We start from the raw sequence: 23,384 nt of genomic DNA, 5'->3' as shown, positions 1-23,384 counted from the left end.
GCTCAGGAGGGACACTTCAAACCCATGAAGTGTGAGGAGTGGCCTCTCTGAACATCACACACACTCTTTGTGTTAATCGCCATGGGGTAAAAACTCAAAGCAGGTTAGGAGGAAAGCAAGAGGAGAGGCTAGAGATCTGAAATACATCGTTCTCCAAGCTTCAATTAGATTTCCCAGATTATCTACATCCAATTTCCCCAGGAAGATATTTTTCCTGCTGCACGGTTTTTACTGCCTTTTATAAATCATTCGAAGATTTTGTAAAAAATAATTAAGATGACGACCAGTCCGGTAAGTTTTCATTTAATTCATATCAGTTTAAAGAGCTTTTCAAGAATATAAATGCACATAAGAAAGTCTTATTCATACTATAATAACTTATTATATGTCTACGATAATGTTTACGAATATTCTGCAAAAACATACCGATACATGTACCTTCAGGGCTTTTTATTCAGCTCAAATGAATCTATTTAAAGATAAAAACATTTTTTTTAAAGAGGCCCTATTCTGCTCATTCTCAGGTTCATATTAGTGTCTCTACTGTGACACGAGTTCATGCTTTAATGTTCAAAAAGCTCTTTATTTTTCTCACACTGCCTGTGATCTTTCTCTCATCACATGTGTTTTTCTGTCAGCACCTGGACTCTGGTTCTTGTTTTATTGGTGAAGATGTGGAGAGGAACCCCCCTTCAGCCGATGGATCAGATGTTCAGCCGCAGTACGTTCATCATCTGGCCCCCAAGCCTCCGCCTGAGATCAGCTCCAAACACAAAGGTAGGGCTGACTCCTGTTCTGTAATGTGGCTTTCATATGACTTTTATAATATCAACGGAATAAAGAAATAGTAAAAAAAAAAAAAACTATTTATTTTAGAAATAAAAATAAAATGTGATAATGAGGACTACCGTCTTACAAAGGACTCATCAACGGCATACAACAGTACTTTCATAGAGATACCCGAGATAATGGTTTAATATACAGAAGAATACACATGTTTTAGATGTTAATACCAATGTATATCACCCTGGTTGACAAAAGTGCTTTTGTTAAATCCTCTTAACATTATTTGATAAAAAAATTAAATAAAAAATACACGTATTTTGCTAAATATGACACACATAAAAAAAAAAAAGATGCATTCACATAGTTGTTTATATAAAGGGAAAATACAGATTTAGTTTTTTTTATAATTCAGTAAAATCAACTTGGTTTAAAATGCAGTGTGTGTGTGTGTGTGTGTGTGTGTGCGTGTGTGTTTGTGGGTTTGTGGGTGTGTGTGTGTGTGTGTGTGTGTGTGTGTGTGTGTGTGTGTGTGTACTGTGTGTACTGTGTGTACTGTGTGTACTGTGTGTACTGTGTGTACTGTGTGTGTGTGTGTGTGTGTTCCTGTCAGGTGTGAAACAGAGGTGTGTGAAGTTCACTGTGGCCGCTGTAATCTGCCTGCTGCTGCTCACACTGATCACTGGGATCCTCCTGGCTTATTACTGTGAGTAATATCGTGTATACGCACTGTTATAACTCGTGTAAAAGTCTATTGAACTTTTTAAATCTCTGCTAAAAACTCACCTCTTTGCACTGGCTTTTAATACTAAATGACCATGACATTTTGACATTTCTATATGTTTCTAGTTATTGTGTTTTTAATTATTGTTTTATTATCTTACTCCTATTATATATTGTATTTGTTCCCTGTACAGCAGGTCAACCGAGGTTGTTTTAAAGGTCCGCTATCATACTGTTTTCATCAATATATTATAGCCCTCAGATAAATAAAAAACATTTCTCTGAAGTGTTTGGCTCCAAACACCAAACAGATCATTGCAGCATTACCCATAATCCCCTCTGTTTCCAAAGTGCTGATTCTCTGCCTGTTACTTTAGATGAAACTAAGGAGCCCCTCCCCACGCCCCTCTGAGAGATATTTGGTTAAAAAGAACACAATGGTGCTCTCGGAGGAGATTCAGGTGATAAGGTGGGGGGGTGGGGGGGGGGGGGGTTTACCTTGGTTGGTGATTGGCTAATGGTTACACAAGCCAAAACATCGTTATGACATCATGAAGTGGCCAAAATCTGATCAGCTCATTTTCAGACAGGTTTTTATAGAAATGGATCAGGACAAAAAGAGAGGGTATTTTTTCTCTCATGAAACTTTCAGAGTCTCTTTAGAGGGGACACATGTTGATCTAGAGAAGACATGAAAAGGTGGATTTTGCATAATAGGTGACCTTTAAGTGTGCTATATAAATAAATAAAGATTGAGATTGAGATCATGTGCTGCTACGCCCTCTCTGTGAATGAACCTCGCCCTGTGGCCCTCAGTCTCGTCGCCCTGCGCCCACGGGAGGCGCTGTGGAGACGGCAGCTGTGTGTGGGAGTCTCAGTGGTGTGACGGAGAGAAGGACTGTCCGGCAGGCCAGGACGAAGCAAGCTGTGGTAAACAACTCCTTTAAACAAAAGAACAAACAAAGCATTGTTCCGAGCTTCCTGTTGAAATACAGTTTCTTTATAGGGCTTTTATTTTGAAAGAGTTTGGGAATAAGATGGGGAGAGAGACAGGAAAAGTATCTCGACAATATATTTCCTAAATCAAACTGTAACTCAAAATACTTCTGTAAATAGCTCTATCAATTAAAGTAGTTGTTAATGCTTTTGTTTTGAAGGCAGCTCTGGGAACAGGGGATTTGATATTTATTGGAATCAAGTGAAGAGTCAATGAGGTGCCAAAAAGCTCCTGCAGCCAAGAGGTGGAATATGTACTCAGATATCGTGTGTGTGTGTGTGTGTGTGTGTGTGTGTGTGTGTGTGTGTGTGTGTGTGTGTGTGTGTGTGTGTGTGTGTGTGTGTGTGTGTGTGTGTGTGTGTGTGTGTGTGTGTGTGTGTGTGTGTGTGTGTGTGTGTGTGTGTGTGTGTGTGTGTGTGTGTGTGTGTGTGTGTGTGTGTGTGTGTGTGTGTGTGTGTGTGTGTGTGTGTGTGTGTGTGTGTGTGTGTGTGTGTTCAGTGCGGCTGCATGGCTCCAGCTTCCTGCTGCAGGTCTACTGGACTCAAGGTAGAACCTGGAGGAGCGTTTGTTCTCAGGACTGGAGCGAGCAGCAGGGCAGAGCCAGCTGCCAGCAGGTCGGATACAGCAGGTATGTTTGTTTTAAAAAACTTATTTTCAGGTTCAGTAACTTTGAACATATTCAAACTTTTGCCTACTGGTTTGAATACCGTATGTTGCTAGGCCAGGTTTTAATATAGAAGCTTAAACAGTTTTTATTGACATGTAAAGGACTATTGTGTTTGATGTTTTCTGTTCTGTGCTTTGACAGGGACACATATTTTGAATCAGGCCAACAGCAGACTGACACTGATGATGGGTTCCTAATATTAAAGTCTGACTTCAACCCTACAGCACCCATAATGCATCAGCTCGTGCTCAGGTTAGTGAACTGGTGGAGATGAACTCAGATAAAGTTGTACATTTTGAATCAAAATGGACCTAATAACACATCAAATGTCTTCTTTTTTTTGCCAACTGCAGCAAAACCTGTCCCAACAACAGCGTGGTGACGTTGCATTGCACTGGTATGTTATTACTGTTTCTAATATACCGGTGCATAAGTCATACATGTAAAGGATGACATATACAAATATACATTTCTGAAACTAAAGCCTTTGAAGTTTTATTATAAATTATTGTATCTGTTATACTGATAGAATAAATAGCTGGTTCTGTGTGACCCCTGCAGCAGTGAATGTATCCTCTCTAACAGCTCTTTCCTCCTCAGACTGTGGGAGGGGGCTAAACTCCAGCAGGGCCTCGGGGGGGCAGCAGGCCTCTCCCTGGCAGGTCAGCCTGAGGGTGGGGGTGTCCCACCGCTGTGGAGGAGCCATCATCTCCCCCTACTGGATCCTCACTGCAGCACACTGTGTCACATGGTGAGGCCTTTTTATTCTTAAAGGAGCCCTATAGGCCTATTTTCAGGTCTGCTCTGATTGGTTAACTGGCCAGCATGTCACATGTCAACAACAAACATAAATGCAATTAGGTAAACAAGAAAAAAACGACCTAAATGTCTTCTTAAGTGCAGTATTGATGTTGTTTTTTGAATTCTGAAGCACTTAATGTTACCTTGTGTGTTTAAAAAGTGCTTTATAGATACAGTTTGATTTGAATCTCTGCTGTCCCTCCCCTCAAGGACCTCGGGTGCTGCAGAGTGGTTGGTGTATGCTGGAGTCGTGCATCTTTCAGACACTCTGTTCAACCCGGCTTACTCTGTGAGCCGCATCATAACCCACGAAGGCTTCAACAGCATCACCCGCGGCAACGACATCGCTCTGATGAGGCTCTCCAAACCCCTGCACATCACAGGTGCTTATAGGGAACTAACACTAGATGAACACACACAGGGGGGTACATGCAGTGCTGATCATTTACAGAAAGCTAATTGAATCACATTCAAATGTTTACTTCAATGAACTTGGAGATAAACTCCCTCTTGAGAGAACACAGGGATGTTAGCCTTTGCAGACCATTTACATGCACAAAGACCTATATGACACACTACATGTAAGGAAGACCCCCACAAGCATAACAGGGCCTCTTTAACTTATATCTGTGTCTATCATTTTATTTTGTGGAAACCAGGTGATAATGCATGCTGTGTTCAGGTTAATGCATGCTGTGTTCATATTTATGGATTAAAAGACTCATCAAAATGATTTTTAACATCAGAGATATCCTTTTTTCTCTCCTGTAGCCTCCAGTGATATCGGAGCTGTGTGCCTTCCAAACGTCGGTGTTTACGCCTCTGCTCCTGAGAAAGGCTGGATAACAGAATTTAGTCGCTTCGTAAACACAGGTGAGACATTTTGTACTTTTACAATTTAGAATTGCTACATTTACTTTTACTTGCTGCTTCCATTGTTGTGAGCTACCACTGGATGGCGCTAAAGTCTTTACTATTCCTCATTCTGCACTCACTGTCCTGTTGAAATGTGCATGGAAGAAGTTCCTAAATACATATTGTTTTCCTAAGTTATAGTAGCAATACAGTGCAGTACAGAAATACTCAGTTACACTCTGAATTTCCTGGTTGTTGAAATGTACTTTATAAATAAACGTACCTTGCCTTACAAGTAAATGTAATACGTTCAAATGTTGTAAGTAAATGTACTTATTTCTTACTTTTAAGAGGACACATTAAGCTTATTTTCAGGTTCATATTTGTATTTTTTGCCTCTGCTGCGACATGTCTCCATGCTTTAATGTTCAAAAAAGTCTTTACTATTGTTCTCCCAGTCTGCTCTGATTGGTTAGATCAGGGGTGTCAAACTCAAATACACAGTGGGCCAAAATTATAAAATGGGTACTAGTGGAGGGCCGGACTGGTTCAATGTTTATTGCAAAACTTATTGAAATGAACGTATTGCACATATTAAACCTGGAACTAACAAAGCTTAAATGATTTCCTATAAAAACAACATTAAACATTAAATAATCAGTTGCATTCATTTCTTATGGCTCTATCTGCAGCTTTTCCTCAGTCATTTCTTATGATCACATTTTTCCACAGGCCAACAACAGCTTCAACAAAACTATTTCCCTCAAAGAAAAAACAAACATGCCCTGTTGTCTCAAGAAAGAAAGTGCAGAAGGAAACATCCATTAAACTCATGTTGCTGCTCTGTGATGCTAGCTCAAGCAGATACTTGGCATCTCATCTTGGGTGCAAGGTCATCAATGTTTAGGCTCAGGCTCTGAGCTGAGGAGACCCTCAGGATGGAGTGAAGGTGTGTGTGCAATATACCGGCGGGCCAGATCTAATAGTAATTAGAAATTATCCTGCGGGCCGAAATTAAATCCACCAAGGGCCTGATTTGGCCCCCGGGCCTTGAGTTTAACACATGTGGTTTAGATGGTTAGCTGGCTCCGTTGTTATTGGTTGGAGATGTCCCTCATCCTATCACATGCAGTGTTCTGGAGCTCTAGCCAATAGAAGTGTGAGTGTTACTTAGTGATGTCAATAGTTTCCGGAAGTAAACAAAGGAATATAATGGAGGCGTTTCAGGCAGGTTGTGTGAGAGAGAAAATCCCTCTGGGGGGATTTTATCCTCTGCAGACCATTTACATGCACAGAAACCTATATAACACACAACAAGGAAGTGAAAACCCCCAGAAAGTAGAATATTTCCTCTCTAACGTCTCGTTTGCTCTGACAGCCGCGCCTCACCTGATGGAGGCTCAGGTTTCTCTTGTTGACGCTGCAAACTGTAACCGCTCCACCTCTCACAGCGGGAGGATAACTCCGGACATGTTCTGTGCCTCAGCGACAGCCGCAGGAATCAACATGTGCCACGTAAGAAAAACACACTTTCCTTTCTCATAGAGGAGTGGGAAATTAAATATATATGTTATAGTTTATATATTCATTTATATATTAATTATTATTAGAATTTTTACATTTTGTGTGGAAATACATTAATATTATTTTATTTATGTATTCTTAATTTAGTATTTTTCAGTATTCTAATTTATTCAGTATTTTTTATTGTATGTATTCTTTAGATGCTTAATGTATATACTGTATATATTCTCTACTGTGTATTTATATATTTCCTGTTTTTTTTCTTTTTTTTCTTGTATTTGTATTATATTTTTAACTTGTGTGTGTGATACCCGTTTACTTTCTGCTGCTGTGCCAAAACTATTTCCCAATTTGGGATGAATAAATGATATCACATTTTGTATCAATGAAGACACTAAGACGTTTCACAAAATGCAGTTTATTTGATTTGTACAGGAAGTCCCAGACGGTTGCAGTGTGATTGCCGCGGGGTTAATATGTTTAGGCGTTAGCTGTAAATACATTCTTTAAATAAACCCGAGTGATCCTGTGGAAATGTACTCCGAGCGAAGAAAAACAAACGCTCTTTAAAATCTCATATTTTCCGGCACAATTCAATTTTTCTTTCACAAATTGCACTTCCTGTTCTTCAAAGAGGCCGATGCATTTCCCATGCTCTTGGGTAACAAGCTTCGAGGCTCCGTCAAACAAGACGTGCATTATGTTGTGGTCATGGTAACAGCTTTAGAAAAATAGTTACACACGCACTCAAAACAAACCGCTCATACACTCAAATCAACAATGAATGTAAAGTCCGAGTGCTGAGGTGGCAGCTGACCATGATATCATGTTTCATTTATACTCCTGAGAAAGCCTTGGAAGACCTTTTAATGCTGAATAAAAAGCATTTCTGGAAGAGAGGTGGAAGAAGAACTGAGAACATGTTCTTAAAGAGGCTCTTTTAAGCTAAACGCTCACCTCTTTTCACCCTCTGTTTGAAACCAGAGCTCCGTCTGCTCTGATCGGTTAGCTGGCCGGCTCTGTTGTGATTGTTCAACCGCTTAGAGATGTCCCGCCCCTTAGCCTATCACGTACAATGTGTTGGAGCGCTATCAAATAGAAACACAAGTGTTACAGAGTGATGTCACTATAGTAGAATATCGTGTTCTAGCACTTATCTATAGTCTGGTTTATAAAAATATCACTTGTGTTTCGTCTCAGACTGACAGCGGTGGCCCTCTGGTGTCCCTGAAGGACGGAGTATGGTGGCTCATAGGGGACAATATTTGGGGAGAACACTGCAAAGAGCCGAACAGACCAGGAGTTTATGGCAACGTAACATACTTCCTGGACTGGATTTATCATCAGATGAAGGTAAAAAATATATATATATTTCTACAAATATCATCCATCTTCTCCCGCTTATCTGTGGTCGGGTCGCGGAGGTAGCAAACAACAACAAATATCAGATTGCACCAAATGTTCCATGTTCTGTTTGTCTAATCTACAGGGCTAATGTCTACACTTTGTATTCTCAATACAAGCAGAGTTTATATAATGTGTTACTAATCTTTATTGGGACTGTAAAGCAACTTTATGCCTACTGGAACTCATTTTTAAATATATTTTTTCCTCAACAGAAGCATCAAGATGGCTGATCACGGAACCAACGATGAACCATTTCAGATACATTTTTGTGCAGAGAAACTTTTTTTTAATCAATGTCTTAATATGTGTATCAGAAATATAACTTATTGCCTATATATTGCTGTTCTTTCATAATTTAATGCAGAATGTTTTTAGTCTATATGTAAGAAGCTCAAATTAACAATGTGTTCTTATCATTTCTTAAATGTATTTCTTTCTTCTATTTTGTCTTTAATTTACAGTTATTATGTTTGTTCCATTTTTATATATTTGTGAATTTTGAAGATTTCTTTTTTTGTGTAAATATTTTTGTGTCATGCTTTTCCGGTTATTACCCGTCCCCTTGTGTGTTATGAAGGTTTTTATGCATGTAAACGGTCTGCAGAGTCACAAACCCTCAAAGTACACTGTACACTTACACTGTAGGTACACCGCGTTTGGGGTTGCGGGGGCTTGTGGAGCCTCGCAGATGGGGGTGCTGCAGCCCCCTCAGCATCCCCTCCTTCCCGCGTCCATTCGCGATGTCTCGCTGTCTCGCAGACCCCACGCAGCAAGCTAGAAATTAACTCAGCTCACACTGTCCGCTCCTCGCAGCAGCGAGCCGCGCAACGTCCCGCCAACACGGCACCCAGACCCCGCGCAGCATTCTCATCGGTTTTCATTACTGGTGTCATTTTCTGGTTGGTAACAAACGCCATGGTAACACATTATTACTGATGTTCCGCTGTAACGGTGGTGATATTCTAGTAGACCTCAACAATGGAATTATGATCAGTAGAAATGGCCATGACACGGGACCTTTAAGATGTATGTGTTAGCCATTAAATGTAAAAACCACAAGATTTCTCTCACAAGTCGCATCAAACTTGTCCCCACTGTCTCCTAAAGGATGCTTTTGTTCTTGATTTTTCTCACACAAAGACATCTTTATTCATTTATTACATTACATTTTTGATTTGGTCACAAGTGTTTGCGGCACAAGCAGGATTTTGGCACCAAAGATATCACTTATAAATAAGCCAACATTCAAAGACAACTTTGAATTTTGAAAGACATTGAGATCTACTGTAGCATGCGTCATATTTACTCATTAAAGTATACGTATGACCTGTCACTAGTCTAGTGTAAAATGACACCTAATGTTTTATTGCTCACATCAGCACAGCTAATCGTAGTCCAATGAAGGAGTGTGTGTTTGTGTCATATTCAAAAATAATGTTGCCTCTAATTGTAGTGTTTGTATAAAATAGAAATGCAGTATAAATACCTACAGAAGTGTCTAAAAATTAACGATTTGGGATTACAATACAATCACATTTAAATAAACGTAGACAGAATTAGTAGTACAATTACATTAATAAATTGCATAACAGATCAAAAGATACTGATCTCTAGTTTCATTATACACTTTTGATTGACTTAAGAAACAAAGTGCATTTCAGCAGATGACGTCTCCAACAGCTGATTGTGTGTATCTGCAGCCGTTTCTCAATGTTGAGTACACCTGCTGCAGAGCCACTATTTCAAGTATACTACGTCATCGAGTGGCGCCGAATGCTGGGTCCTTCGGCGCCACTCGATGGCGTAGTATACTTGAAATAGTGGCTCTGCAGCAGGTGTACTCAACATTGAGAAACGGCCAGTGTGTCAGCAGAGAGACTCAAAGGCACTACAGGATCTGTAAACGTGTGACCAAATATTCTAATAACAGTGATCGTTTGAGCAGCTTTTCTCAACTCCAACACACACAGGCAGGCTTTCAATTTAACCTAACTTCAAAATAGAGTGGTCCGTATAGACGGAAAGGGGTCAGCATTTCACCACCTCCGCTTTAGTCAAAGTCGCAACCGCCGACAAAACAGCTGTTGCTAACAAGTGTCTAAATGAGACGACCAAACGTCATCATACCGAACATTAGCCGCCTTTAGCTTAGCGATGTGAAGTCATGTGACCGTACTGTAGTTCCTTTATTGCCTAATGTTAGCTTTTTACTTCAGAAATCACAAAGTAGAGTTAATATTTCTGCAAAATCCAAAGAAAAATCGAACTGCTTATTGTAGAGGGAGCCCTTTGCCATGCTAACTTCTTGGATGGTCTACAAAAAAAACCCAATTTCTTCACCACTTTATATAAGAAGGGACCAGAAGCATTCCTTCATTGATCACACACTGTAGTAAATCAGACTGAGAAGGCACATTGTTGCATTTAGACATTAACAAAACACTGTTTGCCAAGAGAGACAAAATCAGTAGTTATAAAATTGTTCAAAATGCATCAATCGTTGGTAAGCATCTTGTGATTGTCTGTGAGGAAGATGTCCTACATTTCCCAGAATACCTTTTGAGAGGTCTCAAGAAAAAAAAGCATGAGTTTGATTTTAGTGCTCTTTCAAACTGCACCCAAATTGAGTCTGTGTAGTTGCAATACTAATAATCAGTAAAAACTGTCCTGTAGCTACAACCGTTATGAACTTTTAAAGCTGCAGTCGCTGTAGAAATTGCATATTTTCTTTGTCACATATGACGTGTTGTGAGAACAAGAAAGAGGCACCATCAAAGAAAACATTTGAACCATGAAGACCACAACAGCTGTTTTTAGGCAATGTTTTTAAGGTAATGTTTTTGTGATGGATTTTCCCATCAGGGATCAGTTTGTCTGTGTGTACCTCCATGGGGTAAAACTGAAGAGTGCAGTTTAGTGTCAGTCAGGCTTTCGGCGGCGAGCGTCACAACTTTCTCCGCCTCCGTGGATTGTGTGTGTTGCTCGCTGCTCCTCGGCCCGTTGCCTCTCAGTCACTTGATGCGGTGTCGGACCAGCGAGGACTCGTCGGTGATCTCCCCGGAGCGCGCTCTGCAGCGGCAGGGCAGCACCAGCAGCAGCAGCAGCACCACCAGGATCACCGCGCACACCGCCATCAGGGCGTAGGAGATCATCCAGAGGAGGGGCTCCTTCTGAGGCCCCACGGAGCAGTTAGACGCCACGTCTGCTGCTGAGAAGGGCCCCGCGATCTCTGAGAGGGCCACCCCCCCGCTCACTGAGGAGGAACACAGGATAGGAAAGTGTTAAAGAGCCCCTATTCTTCTTTTGGGGGCGTTCCCTTTCCTGTAGTGTGTTCTCTAGGTTTGTGATGTAAATGGTTTGTAAATGCTTAAATCCCAAAGTTCCCTCAGAGGGAGTTTCTCTCCGAGGCACTCCTCCCAAAGTCTGTCATAAATGTTATCCAGTTGTAAGACTGTAATGATTTAAGTCTTTTACATTTTCATAGAAGCAAGCTGAGGACATTTGAGCACAACTCCAACCCCTTTGAAACATCAGTTGCATGAGCCGTATCTAAAATTTTTTATGTGAAACTGCTTTATTCAGTGTTTTCAAACTCCCATGCTTCTTCCTGATGCCCCCAGACACTGACTATTGCACTATATAATTAGTACAATTTCAGTCCTAAATATAGTTAAACAAATGTATCTCAAACATGTGCATACTGCATACATATCGTTTTTTGTAAAACTAAATGAATAATCGCTCTCATGATATTTGTGGTAGCTTTTTCATTTAAGGGTATTTGTTTTACTCAAAGGCAACTCATTAACATTTGAGGATGAGAAGAACAATTATTTTCTTTTGAGATTTAACCAGCCAGTACAGAAATGAAAGCTGGCAACCCTCCTGTCACAAGCCTGCATCCTTCAGTCTGTTTGCTTAATACAGAACAGAAGTGATCTTTGTACTTTAAGAAAAGAGAGGAAAGCCTCGCCCAAGCTCATATTTACATAGAAACAGAGGAAAGCTGCTAAGGTTTAACATTTACTCGATTAACAGGATATACTCAGGGTTATGATCAGTGAACCTGCGAGTACTGGTAAATAATACATCCTACTTCTCCATAAGTAACCAGTTGAACAAGGCACTTCACAGCAAGACTGTAAAGTGTGGGAAGTTAAAGAGGACATATTATGGTCATTTTCCATAATCCACAATCTGTAATACTTCATGGAGAAATACCCTCTTGTTGGCAGATTACCATTCTAACCATATTTTGATATACACAATAACCAATTAGTTAATTTACAGTTTTGGGAATCATTAAATGATCTGTTTTCCAGACCCTTTATCTCTCATCAACAGTCGTCTCATGTACCCTCACCTGCACAGTTACTGAGAGCGAAGCCCACTCTCCGCTGGGCTCGGTCAAACACCACGTAGAAGCCCTCCATAACGGTGGCACCGATCACCAGGCCATTGGCTGACGACGACAGTCCGAAACGAAAGCAGTCCAACGTGCCGTCCACGTCTGTGATTGGCTGGATGTACAGCTGCGAGACGACAGAGGAGAATGAGTACCGAAGAAGAGGGTTTGTGTCCCTCGGGGTGACGGGATGTTGTGTTCATCCAGGTACCTGAGGCAGGATGGTGATGCGGAAGGACTGGCTGGTGTTCGTGGCCCTCAGGTAGATGGATAGTTTGGGGAAAAACCTCCAGGGCGTCTCTCCCTTCAACCAGCACGCATACTTTCTGCCATCCCAGAACCCTGATGAAAAGTCCTGGATCTGAACCAAAGAGAAACAACACGGGAACAGAGGGAGACAGAAGGTCAGCTCAGCAACAACACAGGCTTTCTGTTTCCTTTCATTTACCCACTTGGGATTCATCTGCAAGGTCCATTAATTAAAATGTTGCTTCAAGCTTCCAATGAACCTTGGGCTCTGTTTGTGTGCAGCTACAAAAAGGAGAAATATCTGAAAAGCAGCTGGAGGAGGAAAAACAACAGGCATACACACACATATTTTTTACAGCGGGAAAACGTGTGATCCTTCCCCTCAAAGCTTCTGCGTCCTTGAGCGCTGAGCGTGAGCTATCCTCCACTGCATCGCTTCCCTCTGACAACACGTTTCATCCCTTACCAGAGAGGTGCGTGTGATGGCGTCTACCACCGCGTTGAAGACGTTGACAGGAAGACGGAGCAGTGTCGTCCCGCTGTCGACTATAGCTTTGTCCGTGTTGTACTGAAAGAGACGGAGCAGTGCAGTGTAAGAGCAGTTCAGTTCAACCGGCTCCTGAGGGGGAGGTTATCACAGAGTAACCCTCCAAACCATGGTTACTCTTGATACAATCGACTTGTCTGCTTTAAGGAATGCATTAGTTTGAACTGTACCTCTCTGCAGTCCAGGTCCAGATTCTGGTCGCCCACCTCCAGCTTCAAAACCTCCACCTGATAGTACCACTCCTCTACGATGGGGGTGTACCACACGGACCCCTGATACAGAGCCGGCTCAGCCCCGCCTATGATCTGAGGAAGAACAAAATATGCGTCAAAACCATAGGATATAAAGAAAAGTCGGTGCTATTGATGTGAGTCTGTCTGTCAGAACAAGCAGCACGTATGCATTTACATTTTAGGACAGGAATATAGGCTCCCGATCACCAACGTGAAACAGAATGGTTGTCACGGTAACAACGGTTGCCCTCCTCTCCACTCGTGTTTTTAGACATAAATCTAAATAAGTATTATTAAGTGTATATAATCCCTCTACAGTTTAAGAGAATTCATAAACCCAAGCTCCCTGCCATGTGATCCATCTGCCTGAGTCAGTGGGTCACCTGCTGGAGTATTACAGTGACAGACCTGCTCTCAGCAGGATGCTATCTTAGCTTAATTAGCTCTACTCTAACTACACCGGGCCTGCAGGAGAGGAACCACACTGAGGAGGACAGCAGCTTTTATGTTTTAGAGATCTAACAAAAGGTGTTTCTTAAACCAAATGGACGTGCTTGTCCTTCACTGCGAATGCGACCCAGGTATCCACCAACTTGCTTTTTAAACTAATGCACCAGCAGCACTAACGAGGGTATGGCCCATTTGAAGTGAGTAATGAGTATATGTATGCATTTTTCTTGTTGGTCCGAGTTTGTATCTTGATGGTTAACTGCACTTATTGTGAGTTGCCATGTATGCTGTTGTGCAATTTTAAGATACCTTATATTCTGCTGGTTAGATTTACCTTTACTAATGCAAAAACATTTCTTCTTTATTTTTACATTTTGCATTAATAATCTCAATCACCATAATACTTAGTAACTTTAAAATGATGTAGTGAAGTTTACTTCCAATATGATGTTCCACAGACTGTTTGGGTCAGACGTTTGTTCTTTGAGCAAACTGTACAGTCATACCCAGCCCCTCCTGACTACTCACAAGACTGCCTCCTATGGGGTCCGCTGTGCTGCTGGCTGACAGCCCAGCACCGCACATCTGGAGGGAGAAGATGTCTGGGATTCCCAGCTGCTGCACCAAGGAGTCGAAGAAAGGCTCCACGGACGAGTCAGGCTAGATGAGAGACAGTGTGAAATAATTAACTCATTTTATAAGATGTTACATTTTCCCTTGAAACCAGAGCCAAGTCTGCTCTCTCTCTCGGTTGCGATTGGTTAACTGCTTAAGTATGTCCCTAAGCCTATCACCTGCAACGTGTTGGAGCGCTAGCTAATCGAAGTTTTGATTTAAACGATATTCTGACCACATGTGTACGATGGTGTGAGGATGCTCTCCCTGCTGTTAGGTTTTCATGTCAGTGTTGTGTTATCATGTCATGACCAGACGTCTCAGGAAGTTTAACCTGAGGAGACGGCAGCAGCACCAAGTGATCAGCGTGCGTTTATCTGCCCAGCGGTCACTGGCATTTGGTCCTAAAAGTCGCTGTAGTCGGCACAGAATGAAAGAATGCATTGTGCCGGTTTACGTCATTACAGTCTCTTCAACACTAAATATCCAAAGCACACGCTGGGCAAAGCAACTTAAACTGGAAATCTATGTTAAAGAAAAAAATGTAATTAATACGCCTTGCAGCTGAAAATCATAAACACAAAACTGTTTCTGTTGTCATGTGAAAGGTCCGTGACTACACCTGGATAAGATCTCAGTTTAAAAAAGTTATTCATGTTTAGCAGACATGTGTGACAGCAGGAAGTCATGACATAATTCAGAATTCACTTAAAAAAACAGATTTTATCGAATCACTTTTTGTTATGCTCTCTGTGTGCTCACTCTTAAGTTTTCAATGTGTCTGTTACTTCTGCAAATAGACAAAATGTAGTAGAATAAACCTTACATGCTTTTTTTTGATGGTTTGACCGGTGCATCTGCAAAGGACTCTTACCGGGATGAATTTATACCGTCATTGTTGATCGTAAATCACTTTTGATCAAAGTATCAGCTACTCTACATTTTAAAATCTCTTACCCGTGCCAGCATGGGGTAAGCCAGACCCAGGATGCCCTGCCAGTTGATCCCGGGGAGGAAGAAGCCTTCGGAGGACAGGATGGCAGCGATGTTGATGATGAAGGTCCCGTTGGGGCCGTTGGGGATAGAGACGCGGTCGATGCCCAGTTCACCTTCCCAGTTTCCCTGCGTGTATCTGACACCCACGGTCCGGCCGACTGACTGGTATGTACTGGAGCTGAATACAGGGGCAGACATGAGAATAGTTATAAAGGCCTGTGGTAGGGAGCGAGAACGCTACATTTGACGTTTATCTTACATAATACACTTGCCTTACAGTAAAGTGATATCATTTTCTGAACCAAACAGACTGTTCTAGCTAGCATTTATTTAATAATAAACAGATTTATTTATTTTAAACCTGTGTCCTTTCCACTGCTCGCACTAACTCAAGTTGATGACATGATATACAATATAGAGCACCGGAAAAATAATAAACCAAATAAATGTAATAATGAATCTATATCTCCCGTCCCCATAGCAATACCATGTAACAATGTGTATGGAAATGCTACGGTGAAGATCATACAAGGTATACAAATAACTCAATTCAATATTGTGTGTGAGATATATCCAAAAGTGTGTGTGACTCACAGTGCAGTGTTGAAGTAGTGAGTAATGAATGGGTGTGAAGCTGCAGCCACGGCGAAGTTACTGCTGCCCGTATCCACCAGGATGTTCACCTGAAAAACACACAGAGTTATTGTTAACAGGGATCTGACTCCAACCCCACCCTCGCTTACACAGCTCCTCGTGAGACACAGGGTAAAGATAACAGCAGTTAGACATATTAATAGGAACACTTTAAGCTTTTAAAATGCCACTGAGATGGTCAGATGGGGAGGACATTAAGAACATTCACAGTAAATAAACTTATAAGGCAAGTCAACTGGAAATATTGAGGAGAGGAAAAATAATAAAGACACACAATGAAGACTATCAAACGTCCACAGCGGTGCTAACGTGTTTGCTAAATAAACATCAGGTGCAAAAGAAAACACTGACAGTAGTATTGCATATTTGTATAGAGATTGCAGTGTTACACAAAGTGCAGACATGACTATGAACCTCTGATATAATTGCTCTCTAATGTGTGATCTATGAGACAAATGGGCCTGCCTCTGGTTACTGACATGCCTTTATGACCTCTCCAGCCTCCTGGTGTGTGCCATGCGCACAGTGGGGACCAGCTAACAGCAGTTGGGATAATGTTGCCCGCAGGCATTAAATAAATGAGCAGGAACTAATTAGCTTGCAGACTTCTGTCACCTCTTCTTCTGAGCAGGGCCACATTTACACTCACATTCCTCACCATGACGGGGTCATAAAGCTAATGCTCCGTAGCCGACTGATGACTCAACAACAAAGACGTCTATACTGTGGCTCTTCAGTAATGTCACATGACACATTCTATGGATGTACATAAAAAAACGCCCAAAAAAAAGCATTCATTCCCAAAATGTTCCCGCTACAGTCAATCTGTCATGGTGATCTGCCTCTTTGGCTCACATTGTTTTAGAAAGAACAGAACAGCAGGCAGGAAGTTGTTTATTTAAAACTTTGAAGTGTTTGACAAGCAAGGAACAAGGAATTCCAACAATTGAATGAAGACTTCCTCAAGTTAAGTTGCTTGAGGCTATCACATTCAAACCATGTCTTATTAGAGCCTGCTCATCTTTACACTGCACTAAATACCATGTCTGATGCTTTTATCCAAAGCAACTTGAAGGAAATGCAATCCAATCAGAACAGCAAGAACGAATCAGTCAAACCATTTTAAGTGCTATGGCATTAGCTTTAACACTAGAACCGCCAAGGGTCGCTGCATACCTAAAACCGCCAACTACACAAAATGTACCCGTTAATTAGAATGCATTGATTTTCAAGGTACAATCTTCTTTTATTTATCATACTAGAACACAGGGTTAACAGTGAGTTTTGATCGCAGACTGATGAAACTTATACCAATAGAATCTGTGGACTCTCAGCTTTTATATGATATCTAGTGTGAAGATAGCATGAAGTATAAAATATCAGTAAAAGTGCCTCTATCTATCTATCTATCTATCTATCTATCTATCTATAACTACATTGTTTCCCCTAGGTTTACTGCTTTGGGGGGGTGCTGCCTGAGCGGGGGGGGCTCACAACTTAAAATGAAAGCGTTTAGTTTATTTAATAAAAGAGCACATGTTCAATGTGAAAAGTGACAGTAGATATAGATTAGTTGCAATTTGGTGCTGTATATATTAATTAAAACAAAATTAATAAAAAAGAGAACATCTGAATTTTTTTTTAAACACCTTGAATTTCAGGGGGGGCGCGGGGCTCCGTTGGCGGGGCGCAGTGCCCCTCCAAGACAATGGTAGGGGAAACACTGAACTATCTATCTATCTATCTATCTATCTATCTATCTCTCTCTATCTCTATAAGGAACCACAGTAAACAACAGGCATTGCTATAGCAACACGTCTTGTTGTTTATGTTATCGTGCGAGATCAATGGCGCGAGAATCACTGCATTTTCTATAAGGTAAATATTACCCGCTGGCGCTGATGGGTATAAATGGCCATTTATTTGGCAATTTTTTTAATCTGACTTGATATTGACAATTTTTAACAACAGAGGGTGCTACACAACACACTTTCAGGAAAAGTCACAGACTGGGAGACTTGAATATTTAATTGAAAAAAAAGTTACATACAATCAAGACACAGCTGCGGGTAAAATGTACCCGTTGGCGGTTCCTGTGTTAAAAGAGCATCTTTGGAGCAGATACTTGCAGAGGCCCTATGCTTTCTTGGGTGTTTTCTTCCCTGTAGTGTGTTATAGGTTTTAGTGCATGTAAATGGTCTGCAAAGGCTAAAATCCCTGTGTTCCCTCCAGAGGGAGTTTCTCTCCCACACACTCACCCCCCCTGCCTGAAAAAGCCTCCATTGCACTCCTTTATTTACTTTCGGAACATATTGAAATCACTATATAACACTCACGCTTCTATTGGCTAGCGCTCCAACACATCGTACGTGATAGGCTAAGGGGCGGGACATCTCTAAGCGGTCGATTAATCACAACAGAGCTGGCCAGCTAGCCAATGAGAGCAGACTGGGCTCTGGTTTCAGACAGAGGGTGAAAAGAGGTGCTGCTGCACAGGCAGTATGAGAAAAATAAAGAGCTTTTTGAACATTGAAGCATGGAGACATGTCCCAGTACACCAAATTGGTATGTTAGTGTATGTAAGAATAAAGGTTAACCTTAATCTTAAATTGCTTTAGATAAACTTGTAAGCTAAATTTAATGTTTTTGTGACTTTTATCTCCATGGTGCAGTTATGCAATTATTAAAATGTTTAGATTATCTGAAGGCCCGATATCAATGTGGAACCTCGAAAGTAGCACACATAATTCCTTGTAACCCACTGCCACTTTGATACTCAGGTGTGCATGAAGTCATTATAACACAACAAGGTAAACAGTAATTATCAACAATGTGGCATCAAGTTGGGCACAGGAAGCCTCAGTTGGCCGGTCTTTGGGAGTCAGGCTTATCAGTTCATCCTCCTTGGCCGGGCGCGAGGCCCATCACTGTGACTGTGCCATGGAAACCCTGCAGATGGCATCCCTCCAATCACACCAGGGCTGAACCGGACAAACAGGCCAGATACTGGAACCTTGCGGTGAGGGAGGGGAAGCAGGAGCATTTCCTTATCCCCACACATCTATCTTTTCTATTCTTCTCCTATCCTCCCTCAGCTCGGCTACTGAGCCTCGGGCAAATCCCCACCCCCGCTGCAGATGAGCGCTCGCTGTTTAATTGGTAGAGGCTCCATGGCGGCATTGTGCATCTGCTACCTGTTTGTACCAATTAGCAGATGTGAGGCTCTCCATTCGACACCTCAGCCTGGCTGTGCCACACGCTAACAGATGTCGCAATTACAGGCTCATTTGAATAGAGCCTCATTTAACACCGCGGCCCTGTTATCACATCATCATTTAGATGGAATAATATTGAGAGAATAACTCAATAGAATTGAGTTACAGGACATTTTGGCACGGTATAACCAAATCCAACCAAAGTGAAGTGAGCTCTGCTGGCATGAATAACTGATGAGGAAGAACGATCTGGAAAAGATATCTAACTGCGGTTGTTTCGATTGATTTTAAAGTTGCGGTATGATTCACAATATATGAGGGAATGACCATTTTTACACCAGTGTTATTATTTTCATTGAAACAAAATATTAAAATGATTATGTGGTGATTGTTTGCCAGTCTCTACCACACACAATTATTATTTTTGTCTATACGATTTGTATGCTGGGAAATCCCTTCCTCATCCAGAGTGCTATTTTCACACATATCTCGCCCTTTAAGAAATATCCCGTTTTCTGTGATGCGAACATTGATCTGGTCCATATTGAGATTTCAATGATATTCTAAATAATTGTTCAACACTTTAAACTGATATGAACGTTTCACTCTAACTATGCACATGACTATAAAGCTGGAAAATATGAGGAGGAATATCCAAAGGTGAAAACATTTACTTCATCCATTCTTTAAATGATAACTCCAATACATTGTGATGTATAGCTCATAGCATTTCCTCCGTGACAGAATGACATCACAACGCAAAACTTGTGCTTCTATTGGCTAGCGTTGCAACACATTGTACGTGACAGGCTAAGGGGCGGGACATCTCTAAGCATTAAAACATGGAAACATGTCATAAAATACTGATGTGAACCTGAAAATATGCGCACGACATCAAAGCATTTTTTCATGCTATGACAAGTAAAAAAACTACAACGAATGTGTTAATAATGTTCTTTTGATGTACTTATTTTGTAACTTAAGATTTGAGTTGCTAAATAAAATGGGATTTGTTTGAGTAAGTTAGTAGCATTATCATGATTTGATCATTTCATGTACTGGGGATTAATCATGAAAGAGTCCAATTATAATACATGTGCTGTTATTTATCTGTTTACTGTTGATAGCTATTAAGAAGCCACACATGTGCCCGCTTAAAGGCCATAGTTTAAAGTTAATCGTATTCACACTTTTAATGCTGTCTGAGCATTATCAACAGGAATTCAATTTGGCTTTGAACAGATTATAGTTTGGCGAATTTCCTCTTATAATAAGAAACCGTTTAAACAGTGTTGTTTGATCAGAACAGCAGATATTAGGGCATTGTTTCCAAAGTACAACTAAAGGTTGGTTGTATGGAAACTTTGCTTCTGCATTATCCTCTTAGACTAGATTGACACATGGCAGGCACCACCGATAAGCCTCTGAGAGCCTGAGAAACTGAGCACCCAACGTCTTAGGCACTGTGATCTGTTTAACCTGAGAAGAAGAGAAGCCATTAATGAGATAATTCACCTTTGGCTTAATCTCCTTTTTAAACACATCTTCTAACAACATGCAGCTTTAAACCTACAACACCCTGAAGTGTCATGTATTTTTAATACCGACGGGAAAATCCCTCTGCCGACTCTTCCGGGACCATTTAGTCCTTCTTAATCATTAATATGATCTTGTTAGGCATCTTACATAACACGCAGAATAAATTGTAAATTAATAGATGGCTTTAAGGAAAGCAAACATGAAACCAGGACTAATCATTCTTCCTCACTGTTTAGCTCTGCATTTACAGACACATTGGATTTAATTGCCTGCCTATACACAACAGATTCAAATGAGCTCATTAACTAACTTGGTTACATTTTAATTGGGGTAGAAATGTTAAAGTGCACTGTCACTCACTGAATAGTAAATATATTTAAAAAAGCACATGTGCAATCACAAGAACGTAGGATTCAACTATGCCTGGATCAGGGCTGTTTTGCACAACTGTGGAGCTCTTTGCTCCCTGGGAGCCTCATAATCCCGTCAGCTGCCTGCTTAGAAACAGAGGTCCTCACAGGCAGCATCATGTGAGTGCATGTGAGCTGGCTTTAGTCTACCTACAGACCCCAGGGCTGTAAAGTCCAGCTGCAGCAGCCCACAGCCATGTTTCCAGGAAGGCCTCCAAATAATCAACTGATTTTATTTATTTAAGTGTTAGACAAATTGTATAATCTTCCCATGACCCAAGTCCTTGTTCTAATATGTGGGTCATATCAAACAGCCATTTAATAGGCCTTGAAATTAAATATCAAAAATGGCCTGAATAGGAAGCCCTGGGGTGAAACAGACACACTCAGCCCCTTCAAACGGTCACATGGTGGACGGCCCCCGTTCACACACAGCGGACAGAACATGCCAGACAAGGGGCACTTATATTGTATTATACTGCAGGGTAAAAATACTCTGTTAGAAGTGAAAGTCCTGCATTAAAAATGTTACTTAAGTAAAGATATTAGCAAGATAAATATACTTAAGTGCCAAGTTTAAAAGCACTCATTATCAAAAGTGGCCATTTTGGGAATACTATGTATGTGTGTGATGCATTAATATGTTAATCATCAACTGGTCAAGGATTTCATAACTTTTACAACTATGTATATGCCAGGTATCTCCAGCTATAATACATCATGATGTTTTAGTTGATTTAATGTTTGTATTCATAATATGAACCTTGTCCAGTCTCTAATCCTGTAAACAATAAATGTAGTGAGTAAAAAGAAATGTAGTGGAGAAAAAATATACAAAAGTAGCATAAAATGGAAATACTGAGGTCAAGTGCATGTACCTCAAAAATGTACTTAAGTAAATTGAGTTAATTTACTTATAATATACTTAAAGAACCAGAAGTAACTCATTTAGCTGATTGGCTCATTTCAGAATCATATTTGTTTTGATTATAATGTATTGATGTATTAATCAAAGCTGGTAAAGGTGGAACACATTTCAATTATTGTATTTACTGCTGGGTAGCATATGTATTTACTCCATGTGTAACTAAAGTCTTATTTTAGTGTTGATCATATTGTTTATCATTGATCCATATCCACAAAGTACCTACAACACATCAATGCATCAACACATATATGAGATATGATTCTGAAATGGGCCAATCTGCATAATGAGTACTTTAAGTATATTTCGATGCCAATACTTTTGTACTTTTACTTAAGTAACATTTTGAATGCAGGACTTTTACTTGTAACAGAAAATTCCTACACTAAAAGTAGAAAAGTATTAGCAATAGAATATACTTAAAGAACCAGAAGTAATGGGCCAATCTGCATAGTTAGATGACAATACTTTTGTAATTTTACTTGAGTAACATTTTGAATGCAGGACTTTTACTTGTAACAAAGAGAATTCCTACACTCTGGTACTTCTATCTACTTTTACTCAAGTACAAGATCTTTAACCTAAGAATAAGATCTGAGTACTTCTTCCTCCACTGGTGATAACATTACCTTTTGCCCAGGAGTACCTAGAGCCATCTCGATGTAGTAGCCTCTCCCAGAGTCTCCCTGCAGGTTGTCCACCATGTCCAAGAAGTCCACGGTGCCGCTGGGGTCCGAGGCCAGCGAGAGGCCGGTCCCATCGGTCCCATCGACCGTCAACACCACCCTGCGACTCAGCTCCGAGGACACGTTCAACTTCCCCGGGTAAATCTTCAGCGGTATCGTGAAGTAACACTTGGACACGCCGAAGTACAAACTAAAAGCTAATATGGAGATAAAAGTAGAGTATGCCATGGTGGTGTTGTTAATATTAAGTTGATAACGGGCATAAGAGAAGACTCCTTGTTTAAAGTTTGCTCCTCAGTTTGGCCATCATGGAAACGCCTCCACTGTGGTGACCGACATCCTGAAAACGCTGACTCTACGCCGTCAAGAAGAAGGGAAACACTCAGACATGTTAACAGTTTTACTATTTGACTGTCACTGTTTGACTGCAGTCGATAAACTTATTCTCCGTGATGTTTCGCCCATGGTTTCGCCTCCATAAATGTCACTCCTCCTCCAACTGTGTCAAGCTGTCTAAAACTGAAAACACCACTTTCGGTTGTTTACACTTTCAAAGTAGGATAGATCCTAACGGTCTTAACGGAAACATTAACGAACGCTTTGAAATGAAGAGCAAAGGAGAAACACGATTTATATTGTAGGCTATATTAATATACATCTTCGAAAAACATGAGTATTTCCATGTTATGCTACTTTGTACTTC

The 23,384-nt window shown here is 40.8% G+C and overlaps 2 protein-coding genes across 2 annotated transcripts; one reads left to right on the top strand and one right to left on the bottom strand.

Moving 5' to 3' along the window:
- The first annotated feature begins 421 nt into the window (after nucleotides 1-421).
- Nucleotides 422-9,174, top strand: LOC307035436 (transmembrane protease serine 2-like). The gene is made up of 12 exons (XM_079674735.1): nucleotides 422-777; nucleotides 1,397-1,489; nucleotides 2,323-2,436; nucleotides 3,002-3,131; nucleotides 3,312-3,422; nucleotides 3,524-3,567; nucleotides 3,771-3,921; nucleotides 4,182-4,354; nucleotides 4,743-4,844; nucleotides 6,205-6,341; nucleotides 7,551-7,703; nucleotides 7,970-9,174. The coding sequence occupies exons 1-12, from the start codon at nucleotides 567-569 to the stop codon at nucleotides 7,985-7,987; spliced, it is 1,437 nt and encodes a 478-aa protein (XP_079530861.1). The 5' UTR covers nucleotides 422-566; the 3' UTR covers nucleotides 7,988-9,174.
- On the bottom strand, nucleotides 8,882-23,340 carry bace2 (beta-secretase 2). The gene is made up of 9 exons (XM_079674734.1): nucleotides 22,625-23,340; nucleotides 15,847-15,935; nucleotides 15,214-15,430; nucleotides 14,170-14,301; nucleotides 13,129-13,263; nucleotides 12,878-12,979; nucleotides 12,374-12,523; nucleotides 12,121-12,289; nucleotides 8,882-11,010 (listed from the first exon to the last, which is right to left on the bottom strand). The coding sequence occupies exons 1-9, from the start codon at nucleotides 22,907-22,909 to the stop codon at nucleotides 10,769-10,771; spliced, it is 1,521 nt and encodes a 506-aa protein (XP_079530860.1). The 5' UTR covers nucleotides 22,910-23,340; the 3' UTR covers nucleotides 8,882-10,768.
- Nucleotides 23,341-23,384: the final 44 nt, after the last annotated feature.

This window comes from Notothenia rossii (assembly GCF_949606895.1).
Source record: "Notothenia rossii genome assembly, chromosome: 4".
Lineage (NCBI taxonomy): Eukaryota > Metazoa > Chordata > Actinopteri > Perciformes > Nototheniidae > Notothenia > Notothenia rossii.
The sequence above is the reverse complement of the archived record's forward strand: the minus strand, read 5'-3'. Positions and strand labels throughout refer to the sequence as shown.

What these genes read in the sequence shown, in the direction of transcription:
- bace2 (XM_079674734.1), bottom strand. Translation starts at nt 22,909, where the DNA reads ATGGCATACTCTACTTTTATCTCCATATTAGCTTTTAGTTTGTACTTC. An exon ending in TAGGTACTCCTGGGCAAAAG is followed by an intron (nt 15,936 to 22,624) that starts GTAATGTTATCA and finishes TGTGTTTTTCAG; the next exon opens with GTGAACATCCTGGTGGATAC. An exon ending in CGCTCTCAGTAACTGTGCAG is followed by an intron (nt 11,011 to 12,120) that starts GTGAGGGTACAT and finishes GTTCCTCCTCAG; the next exon opens with TGAGCGGGGGGGTGGCCCTC.
- LOC307035436 (XM_079674735.1), top strand. Translation starts at nt 567, where the DNA reads ATGTTCAAAAAGCTCTTTATTTTTCTCACACTGCCTGTGATCTTTCTC. An exon ending in CAGCAGGTCGGATACAGCAG is followed by an intron (nt 3,132 to 3,311) that starts GTATGTTTGTTT and finishes GTGCTTTGACAG; the next exon opens with GGACACATATTTTGAATCAG. An exon ending in TAGTCGCTTCGTAAACACAG is followed by an intron (nt 4,845 to 6,204) that starts GTGAGACATTTT and finishes TTGCTCTGACAG; the next exon opens with CCGCGCCTCACCTGATGGAG.